The following is an 11,440-nucleotide window of genomic DNA, read 5'->3' on the forward strand; positions in this document are numbered from 1 at the left end:
AATGTACCAAGTTGGTATGGATGATGATTTCGGAATTCTGACAAATGATTTTCTAACAATATGTCACTAAAAATATCATGCATTTGGGTGGTGTTAGAGAAGGTCATCACAGAATTAATAATTTTCAGATTTTCTTTCATAATTTTCTTTGAGGGAAAGGTAGTGTTTAACCAATAATTTCATATTTTGCTTGAGCAAATGAAAAGGACGGGCTGGTTGATTAAAAAGAAAGGCTGATACATCCTTGAGAAACTTTAAAAAGTAACCAACTAGAACCAATTTTGGTCACTCCAATTAAAAGCTATCTTGAGTCCCCATGCTAACCCATAGGATTGTGGACATATCAAGCTATTCATGGACATGTTGGGCTCCGACCCATGCAGGGAAACCGAATAAAGAAGAAATCAAGGGAATATCCATTCATCAAGCATAGATTAGCCATCCTTAATGCATCACGTCCGAATTGCTATCATGTGGGGAGGAGTAGGCCAAATGATGTGGAAAGTGACACGGTCTTATGGCAAATCTTCCATCCATAATGATGGTGCCTTTAAAAATGTATGTACTAGATAGGCCTTAATCATACTTGTAAGTATATATATCTTGCAGAAATCATTTTTGGAAATCAGTAACATATAATTACTTATTTATCTCTCGGATATGCTGATCCTTAAAATAGATGGAAAAGATTGTCATAGGGATCATTTCATGATGTGATTTAATTTTTTTCAGGAAAAAAAAAAAGTCCCTTCACTCAACTTCCAAGCCCATTTGTCTCCTACCTGTTTCTCTATTGACATGTTATATGTTGGGCTACATGTCCCCCCCCCCCCCGCAGATGTTCTTCTTCATTGCTGGAGATTTCAACTGTATGTCACTCTCCTTTGCTGCTCTTCTAGTGCCAAGAAAGCTTTGATCTGCCACCTTTGTTTAAGATCCTTAACCCTCTGGTCTGCAATTCTTTGTCAAAAAGTGTTAGCACTCAAAGGACAAAATTATAAGATCCATCAAAGAGGTTCCTAGGTCAAATCATCGCTCATGGGTCAATTTCTTGTGCTTCACATTCAATAGGATCCCACCTTCTAAGGTGGCTCATTGGCAGGTTACTACTTGCATGAATTGCACTACTCTGTATAAGGATGGAAGCCTCCTCCTTGAACTTTAAGCTGCCATTAGAGTCTTAGACAAACTCTTGGTATCTTTTGTTGTTAACCACTAAATATAAATATATATCCTCCAGTGGTGTTTCCATGCATCCAAGTGAAACAAAGAAGGATAGGCTGTCAGTGTGTTCGTTAACAAAGAAAGAAGAAGAGTGAGGAAAGGCCAAGTATCCAATTTCAGCAGTTGAAATCTTAATTTAATCTTTTATGAGATATCTATCAGACGATAAATATATACCAACCATGAGTAATGGCAATAATTAATCCATTGACAAAGAGACCATATGGACGACTGGAGATAATAGCTTTAGAGTGGGACACAGGTCGATAATGGAAATGATGATCTACAAGAGTAGTTACGAACAACCCTGGTATATAGGTACCTTGATTTGGATAAGAGAACCACCCCACTTTGTTGGCATTTACGCCTCATTTGTTTTGAGTAGCTTATAAGCAAGATTCCAAACGGTGTCTTTTCTAGTTTGTCCCTAAGCTATCCAACTCACTCTCCCTCCCTCCCTCCCCCTCCAGTTTGTTACTTTAAGGATGCAAAGTTCTCGCTCTCTCTCTCTCTGCCCCTCTCTAGTCTGTCACTTTAAGGATGCAAAGAGCGGTGAATCTACAAGAACCCAAGAAGAAGCAAGTCATGTTTCTAGACAAAGTAATTTCTATTATAACAACCACATAAACTTGCATGCCCAGTAAAGGGTGACACTTTCCCCTTTTAGTACCATGCAAGCCCACCATATATTAAAATAACCACACAATGTGTAACCCCCACATTTCCTTAACTAATGCCAGTTACATCAATAAAAGCACTCCCAAGGCTAACACATAATAGATTGTTTGTGGCCTTTCATGGGTTTCAGGTACGGTTTGAGACCCATATAATGGATGGCCAGCTCAGACTCTCAGAGGCACAAGCTCTAAGTGCAAGGCAATAATGCAATAAATGTTAGGCCTGTATATTTGTGTTAATATCCCGTACCAGCTTTACTATTTCTCTAAGTGACCGTTGCTTTACATTCCTAGTATTGCAATGTTACTGTTCCTCCAAATGCCTCTGCTGCCTCAGAAGGCTTGGTAGTCAAGTAAAGTAGGTTGGGGTGTCATGGAGTGAGAAAGTGGCCACCCTCCTTATCATCAATCTAAAAGAGAACTATAAGACTCTCTACTCACAAAAAAGTTGAAAAGGAAAGAGAGAAAAGGGATCTCAATCCCTGCAAGGAAGAACCAGATGCCAAGTTACTTGTATGAGAAAAAAACAAACAAATGATATATATGTTTGGGATAATGAAGCATAGGAGCAATTGGTTTGGGATGACTGGAAGTTACCAAGTTCAATTCATGTCTTCAACTCCTCCTCCAGTACATTAGGATTAGCTCTGGAGGTAGTTCTGGGAGTCTGGCCAAGGTACCAGCTATGCAGTTCTGTTTAATTCTCTTAGTGTTATGAGCATTCCATTGTATGCGTTGTTCAGAAATGGTTAAAGTTTTTCATGAGGTTTTTTTCTTCCTCCTGAGGGAATTCAACGTACTAAAGTTTAACTGAAGGAACAAAATTAGAGAACTATAAGGTCTTTCTTCAACAGATTCTGGTGTTGCTCCATTGTTGAATTGGTCCAGAAATCTTGTATTCCCTGCCGTTTTCTGCTATTTGTATCATTCAAATGATATTACTTTGGACAGGTATTTTGGAAGTTGGGGGATGAGTTTAGTGTTTCTTGATGAGCATTGAAATTTATGGGTTAGAATGAAAAGAACCCTCCGAGACTGATGAGATTTTTTTTTTTTATTCTTCTATTATATATCAGAAGTTTTGTACAATTTTGAGATTAACGATTACATATAGCCGCATAAACCATCCCATCTTATCAAATTTTCTCAGCTTTTCTTTTTAATATTTCATGATGTTCTATGAACAAGAAAACTGGACATTACATGACTTAAAAGAGTAGCTGGAATGATCAAAACCTATATTTTATACCAAGGAACTTCTTCTAATGGAACTAGATATTAGGAAGTGCACGGCTTTTACACATAAATATTTTGCCATAATGCAAAGAGTTAACTGTTTTAAGATTTCCAGGTAGTGTAGTCAGGTTATATCATGTAAAGATTGCTCGAGATTTTCTTCAGAAAAAGTATCACTTTCTGTCTTTAATTTTCTCAATGTGAACGATTTTCATGAAGAAAGATATTGGCTGCTCCATTTTTATGTTTGAATATTGTATGATCGTCATGCAGCCAATATTTTTGCTGTCATAACATTTGTTATTGTAAGCAGCATTTGCATTTATTCTAAAGTGTCAAAATGCTTCGCAAACAGAACAAGTACAGAAAGTCTCAGAGATGTTGGCAACTTGATCTCTAGTTTAAATATAAGAGGGCACTTCTATGAAATTTAATGGATATTTAGAATTAGAAGGAACAGTATTTACAATTTGGGAATTGTAGTCTCTTGCAAAGAGGTGGGTCCAAACAGATTAGAGGGACTGCATTAGCTCTATGTATTAATTGGATTTATGTCTTTTTGAGGAAAAAACAAATGGATCTATGTTGGAACCACATATAAGATAAACCTCCATATGTTCACCTTGCATCACTTTGAAGATTCTTATATCCTTTTATAATTGATATTTAAAGCCAACAGCTCCCAATTGCATTTATCAATCCGCCCTGCAGTTATCTTCAGTTCAATTAGTAAATTTTCTTTCTTTCCTTGTTTTCCTAAGAAGAAGAAGCAGAAGAAGAAGAAGAACTAATAGTTAGGGAGGTGAGGAAATGACCTTCCGAAGTAACTAAGGAAGCTACATCTTATCTTCATTGGTGTTGATATCTGGGTTAGCTCTGAAGGTGGTTTTTCTCTAAGCTTCCAGGTGGAGGAAATGATCATAATCTTATTATTTTAATTGACATTATTCAGAGAACCTTTTACTTACTACTAGATTGTATGTATGTATGAGGTACTGTACCAGTGCCACATGTTTTATGGAGGTAAAATGCATGCAGATTAATCTCAAAGCTTGATCAATACTAATGTACATATAAATATGCAAAGCAAAATTAGTGCTGTGCTTACCCTTGTTTCATTCTTGTCAGGCTTATGAGGTGAGACTGGTAATGCCAAGGAGATGGGGAAAAAGGGGAACTGGTTTACGGCTCTCAAAAGGGCATTCTTTTCAAGCTCTAAAGATAAAGATAAGCCGACCGATGTAAGTATTCAGATGAAAGCAGAACTTACTGGATTTAAAGATTTATCAACAGCACTACCAAAGTCTGCAAATATAGATGATTCAATTGACATTCCTCAGGAAGCCCACATCCATGGAAGGTTCAATCATAAATTCCTAATTTACTTTTAAAGGATTGACATTCTAGCTTCAACTAAACTTTCTCATCATATCAAAACCTCAACCAGGCAGGCTAAGAAATCCATATGGCAATAATTTGGTTAGAGAAAAGAGTTTTATATTTAGCTAGCCTAGACACTACATTTTAGAAATATGGAAAAAGATAGGGAAAAAAATCACATACTAGTAAATAGTTCCAACATCTAGCTTACAATTCAATATATTTCATCTGTATCAGACAAGGAAACTGCTGCTTTGCATATCTGTAATTTGTATGATCTGCAAAACCACAAAGGTTCTTAAATTGGACCCTTGTTTGAGCAGTGAATGTAAATCTCATTTCTGGTTTGTATGTTGGTTTCAAATTGAAAATCTAACATAGTCTACTCTGAATTTCTAACCCTGTTTTTGGCTTTCAAATTTCTCACTGCAAACAACATTTTGCCTTAACGTGCACAAATTACTACATGCATTATATAAGTTTCACTAACACTAGTACCTGGAACATCTAAATCACGTTCATTGCAAGAGAAGTAAATTCACTTAATACTTGTCTGAGCTGGTGGTGGGTGCAGGCGTCGGAGAAGAAAAACATAAAAGAGAAGAAAAGGTGGGGATTTGGAAGATCAAAACACAGAGAGGTCAATTCCTTTTTTCCTCTCTCCAGAGAGCCAAGCAGCATTGAAAAGATATTATGTGATGCTGAAAGGGAGCAGTGCCACAAAATACAACAAGCCCCTCAGAGGGAACAGTTCCACAAAATACAACAAGCCCCTCAGAAAGAGCAGTATCACAAAATACAGCAAGCCCCTCAGGAGAAGGTTCAACCGCTCAAGAAAACTACACCAGCTCCTGCACACTTATTGGCACCTGTGCGTGCACCTGCACCGAAACCATCGATTGCCCCAAACTACATTCAAATGTCAGCAATCAAAATCCAAGCAGCTTATAGAAGTCACTTGGTAATCCCACCACTCTTCCCCTCTGAATTTGGGAATAGCACTCCTCCAATCACCTCTTCCTTTCTCTTCACATGAGAGTGATGGGCATATGGGTCTTGTCTAAGGTTTATGATAAGCATATATCTGACATATTTTATACATGCTTCAATGCACTTGCATATATTCTCACATAACATATTAAAAAGTGTATGATTTTGTGATAGAAATTAGAAATAATGTACATCCATGCTGTATTCTATTGAAAACTATTCATTGAACAACTAGAGAAGGTTGCATGCATCACAAATATTGGAGCCATCAACTTAGCACGTGATGTGAATTAATGTGCGGGAAAAGTTAACTTTTCTCATGATGCAGGCTAGAAGGAGCTACCGGGCGCTAAGAGGATTGATGAGACTTCAAGATGTGATGAGAGGGCATAGTGTGAAGCATCAGACCATGAATGCAATGAAATGCATGCAGATGCTTGTGAGAGTCCAATCACAAATACGTTCAAGGAGGCTGCAAATGATGGAGAGCAGGAGACAAAAGAGTGACAAGGAAAATGAGAGCAGCTTCAGCAAATGGAGTGCAAGTCACCAGGTGAGACAAACTGAACAACAGAGCTTCTTATTCATTGCTATACATAATTAGCACCAGTTCATTTAGGAGAATAAAAATGCCAAGCTTTGCCCAATCTGTCATGTAGCTATTTTGCAGTCACTAGCATAAGTATATATAACTAAGAATGTTGCATGCTAAACTAACAATTGTTGTGTGGTTCTATGATCATATATTTGCTCCTGTTTTGAAGTGAACTATGAATCCAGACCTAATTGATGGCGTATGCTATGCAGTCAGAGGCAGAAGCCCATGAGCAGTGGGTCAATAGCATGCTAACAAAGGAGGAGGTTGATGCAAGAATGCGGAGAAAGGTGGAGGCAGTCATCAAGAGGGAAAGAGCTCTGACCTATGCTTACTCTCACCAGGTATTATCCCTCATCGACCTCCGAGTAGAATCAAACTAATGTTGAATCTAATTCTTGACATAAAACACTGGAGGTATTGGATGTGGAGAGCATCAAATGAATAAATAGGTGCCCCTGAATTTGCGGCCAAGTGAAACTAAGAAAAAAAAGTTACATTCTTTTCAACCCTGGATCTCCTCCAAGGGCCAGCCAGCCCCACCAACCAAGTAACAATTATTGGCATAAAGACCATAATAATTGGATGTGTACTAAATATTCCTCCATTATAACTTAGAGGCTAAAAAATCATGATACATTCATGTCTGATAAAGAAACCGGCTATGTAAGTTGGTATGTCATCAAAAAGAGTTCATATGTCATATTTCATTGGTAGATAAGATGAGCTTGTCCAGTCATGTCAGATGGCACCACAATGGCCATGCTTCCTAACATCTATTTTCCCATAGCAGTTCTATATTAATGATTCAATGATCTAGTTACAGTTATCCTACATCAACATCGTCTGAAGAATTTGTCTTCTCACCTGAAAATGTATTGCATGACAAGAATGACCCATGTATATCACATATAAGATCAACTCTATCATAGCCACCGTACAATATATAGATGATGATCATAAAAAAAAAAAAAACTAGACCTCTCTAATTTAACCCTTGATCATTGCACAAACAAAGGTGGAGACTTCCACTTGAACTTGACGTTCTAGAATTGACCCAAAGCATCTTATAAGCCAGATAGTGCTATATTCCTTGTATCTATCGCACATGATCATATTTTTAAGAGAAATTATTAGGTAGACCAGATTTAGTGGACCAGTCCAAATCTCAGGGCATGAGTATGATGGATAAAAGGATAAATTCTCACCTCTTTATTGATCTTGAGCAGTTTAAATATAAAGAGGGGTAATGTGGTGAGTGATCATTGGACTGGTTTACGACGTGGTTCATTTAATAATTTTTTTATTTTAGATCAAAGAGAAAAATTATTGATTAGAACTGTTCCAACACATGTATCTTGGATCATCGAATAAAAGATTAAAAGGTCAGCATTTCAATCAAGAAAAGCAAATTTTTTTTCATAAAAAATAGTAAAAGCTAACAAACCACGATTAATAGTGAACATTTTTCATTCAAATTTTTAACCAATTTTGGATAACAATGAATCTTTTTCAACAACGAATGATATTAAATTTTTATTGGATGGTCCTAGATATGGATGCGGATTCTCTCCGGTATTGCGATGCACCGTATTGTGTGGTGCATCGTGCACGCCGTCCATCGCACGATGGACAGCTGCACGTGGCCATGCGTGTACGCATCCATAATCATACGATGGACGGTGCATACAGTATACCGCACTGTGTGGTACACTGCAGATTATCCGCGCACCCTGGATACACGCAGCAAAATGGTTCTAACCAATAAATTTTCAACCAAATGGCCTTTTTGTCCCTTTTCGGATGCCCTCGCACGAACCACTTTCCACCACCAACACGTCCAACGAGCCAACCGCAACTAACCGGTTTTACTGTTGAGCTCAGCTATTGAAGGTGACGCCCAAGTCCGCCCACGCCGTCCTCACCGACATCCGCACCGGTGGCTTCCCCTGGTGGTGGAACTGGCTCGAACGCCACCTCTCCCCCGCCGCCCGCCCCAATCCCCTAGCCAGCCCCATCCCTCGCACCCCCACCACTCCCTCCGCCGCCTCCCAGCCCCGCCCTCCCAGCCGTGGCACCCCCCGCCCCGCCTCCGCCTCCCGCCGCCGGGACCACCGCGCCTCCTCCGGCGGCCTCCGGGACGACGAGAGCCTGACCAGCTGCCCGGCCCTCGCGGTGCCCAACTACATGGCCCCCACCGCCTCCGCGAAGGCCAAGGTGCGATCTTTGGCCGAGGATCGCGATGGGAAGCGCCGGTTCTCGTTCGGGCTGGACCAGAGCATCGGGTCGCTGCAGTGGAGCAAAGGAGAGTCGCTCTTCGCGGCGACGAGGGACGCCGGGTCGCAGAGGATGGGCGCGGGGAAGCACAAGAAGACGCTCTCGGTCGACTCCACCGTCTCTTTGCCCGCTGGAGTAGGAAGGAGACCGTTCAAGTAGAAGATAGGTGTGGTGTTCTATGGTAGATTGATATTACTTGGTCTTTCTTTTGTTTCGTTCTGCTTGTTTGTTGCGACAAACACTGCGTTTTATTTTTGGTATTGTTATTTGTTTGGGGTTGGTGATTGTAAATTTGTAATAAATACGAGTGTGCTTGTAAAATTGTAATGTCGGAAAATATTGGTCTTTCGCCAGCACTTGCACTACAATTTGCCAGCAAAGCCGAAATGGATTTTATGTGGGCTTAGTGACGACATTCACTGGATTAAAATGTTTTGTAGGAACTCTTCTTGGCCTGTAGTTTGTTCTATTTATCTGCCGGCTTGCATATTCCGGTAGGGATTTTTGTTTTTGTTTTTGTTTTTTTTTTTTGCCATTTTTATTATTGACAGGGTCATAAACCATGATACACTTCTAAAGTGAGGTTTTCACCAGTAAGCATCTAAATTCCTTCTTTTTGAGGAATGCAGAGCATTTTTGAATAATTTTTTGTTTATGTTCAAGAATTTGAGTTAAGCTAAGAACAAAGAAGAGAAGGAAAGAATGGTAGATGCGAGCATTCATGAATCTTGATACTAATAATCTATTGTTTCTTTATTAGATTTTATAATTCTGCAATAGAATTGTATAGAGAAACAATACATTTTCTAATGTATTAATTATTGATCAGATAATGACGTCTTTGATAGAGGATGAGTATTGGCACAATAGCTCTACAATTAGCGAGCGATGCATATTGAACTTTTTTTTTAAAAAAAAAAATATAGAGATCTTTGATATCGATTTATGATGATCTATACAAAGTCATCATAAGACCCTAATGTTCAAATCGAGAATTCTTTAAAACCTTCAAATAAGAGACTCATGGGCATATCAAAATTGGCTCAGAGCTCAATGTAAGCATGTCTATATGAGTAGATGAGCTATCTTGCACCAACATCTCTCTATCTTGCAGCAATCAATTGGCCAATTGTCACCACATGCATCTCAGAGGATATTTCTTGTCTTGATGACCTTAGTAGCTTGTATACTTATAATTTTCAATGATGAAAATATCTATGCACTATCCACTTGCCCTATCTTCATTAAGTGATGAGAAGCACTTATATTTGGGCCTTGTGTACCTTGCTCTAGATAGATATCATATATGCAATTTATCTCTAATTAATACATGGTAGAGACCATATGATAAAAAAATTGAGGATGATACTTTCTTATCACACAGGTAGAAACAAATATTAAGAAGAACTTTACTGCTTCTTCATGAAATTTAACATGATCACTTTATTTCTCAATTACAGAAATAATTTGACTAAATATAGAAAGTCAATTAACTAAAATGAAAAAGGACATCCCAGCGCCTCCTGCTATTTGGGGATCTGGGGAGGATCACATAAACATGTCCTTACCTCTATGTGGCATAGATATTGTTTTTAATGTTTGGAACGCGTGCAATCTAATACATTATATTTATATACACCATCCTTAATCCCTTTTCAAAGTAAAATGAAACTTTTAATAAATAAACTTTGTCAACATCGATTAAGATTTTTGAGTATTGGTATCCTCGCCATGTATTAGTTGAGAAGAATTTTTATACGTTTAATCGATCATGAATAACTACTCATTTATAAATCATTCAATATTTTTAAATTAATCTGGTAGAAAGATAAAAGAATGGACCATATTTATTGTATGGAATATAGATCCATACCAAATATAATTTATATACTTAGATTTTTAAACTCAATCCATATGTATTTCATAATTTTGAAATTTTTAACCTGATTCAACCTAACATAGTTGATGCTGCACAAACCACAGACTCCCTTTGTAACGTCTTTCATAACCCATTCAAATCTATGCTTGGGTTGAAAATTATGGATTCATTTGAGTTTAGCTAGCTACTCTAGATAATTTTTGAATTATGTCAAATTAAAATAGATATTTTGTTCGCCAAGTTTAGCTTGATGAGCTCTAACTCAATCTAGAGTTTATACAGAGACTAACGTTCAAATAGGAGAAATGATGATTTAAAATTTTTTTTTTCTTTTTTACTTATTAAATTTTGATTACATAGTATCTATGAAAAATAAGGAGAGACCTGGACTGAGCAGGGAGAGATCTAGATTGTGAGATACCTAAATCTTTGATCCAATGGAACCATACCTATAGTAAGCCTAACATTTAGTGCAGATCCGGCAATCAATCCCTAGGCAATCCAAAGGTTTCGACTGAAGAAAAAAATCTAATAATGTTTATCGAGTGGATGGTCAGGATTTAATCAGATAGGCGGCACACAATCCATGCTAACATCTCCACCGCTATTTTTCTTTCCACCGATGGAGGCAAAAAGAAACAATTGGCGGGAAGATTTTTGCGTGAAACGTCCAATTCACGCGCTCCTTAAAATTTGATCCGACGGCATCTGACTCTCTAAATTTTCATCTAGCTTCATCCCACCCTATAAACCGTCGGATCTTAAGAGAAGCGGTCGGGATGTCATAGGCTGTCCCTCGTTCTCTCACTCTGGCGACTTCAGGGGTGGAGCAGGCGTGGGGACAAGATAAAAAAGCGAGAGGGGTTACAAAATAGAGGGGGAAAACTCTCCCAGAAATCTCTGAACAATCCAATCGCCGGCTTCATTTTGGTCGCAAATTCTTTCAATTTGCGGTCGGATCTCAAGGTAATGCTTTGGATCTTCCATTTTCTGTGGTTCTTGGTTGCTCTTCGTCGGAAATGGAGAAATGAGGGTTTGAATGCTTGTTATTTCGATGGATTTGGATCGATTCATGGGTTTTGGTTCCTTTTTTTTTCTCTTGATGCCTCTTTTACGGTCGCAGTAAACCCTAGATTTGGAGGAATAAGCCCCTAGATTTGGAGGAATAAGCCGCCATTTTTG

General features: G+C 38.4%; 1 protein-coding gene across 2 annotated transcripts; it reads left to right on the forward strand.

The window, feature by feature from the left end:
* The first annotated feature begins 2,331 nt into the window (after positions 1-2,331).
* LOC105049836 (protein IQ-DOMAIN 13) lies at positions 2,332-8,700 on the forward strand. Of its 2 annotated transcripts, XM_010929600.3 has the most exons (7): positions 2,332-2,577; positions 3,899-4,042; positions 4,266-4,378; positions 5,092-5,478; positions 5,836-6,060; positions 6,315-6,446; positions 7,987-8,700. In XM_010929600.3, exons 3-7 carry the CDS (start codon positions 4,298-4,300, stop codon positions 8,536-8,538), a joined length of 1,377 nt encoding a protein of 458 aa, XP_010927902.2. In that variant the 5' UTR covers positions 2,332-2,577; positions 3,899-4,042; positions 4,266-4,297; the 3' UTR covers positions 8,539-8,700. The 2 variants fall into 2 exon arrangements, with proteins under 2 accessions (XP_010927902.2, XP_073098946.1); XM_073242845.1 differs by lacking the exon at positions 3,899-4,042 and having other exon boundaries at positions 2,333-2,577.
* Positions 8,701-11,440: the final 2,740 nt, after the last annotated feature.

This window comes from Elaeis guineensis, chromosome 8 (assembly GCF_000442705.2).
Source record: "Elaeis guineensis isolate ETL-2024a chromosome 8, EG11, whole genome shotgun sequence".
Lineage (NCBI taxonomy): Eukaryota > Viridiplantae > Streptophyta > Magnoliopsida > Arecales > Arecaceae > Elaeis > Elaeis guineensis.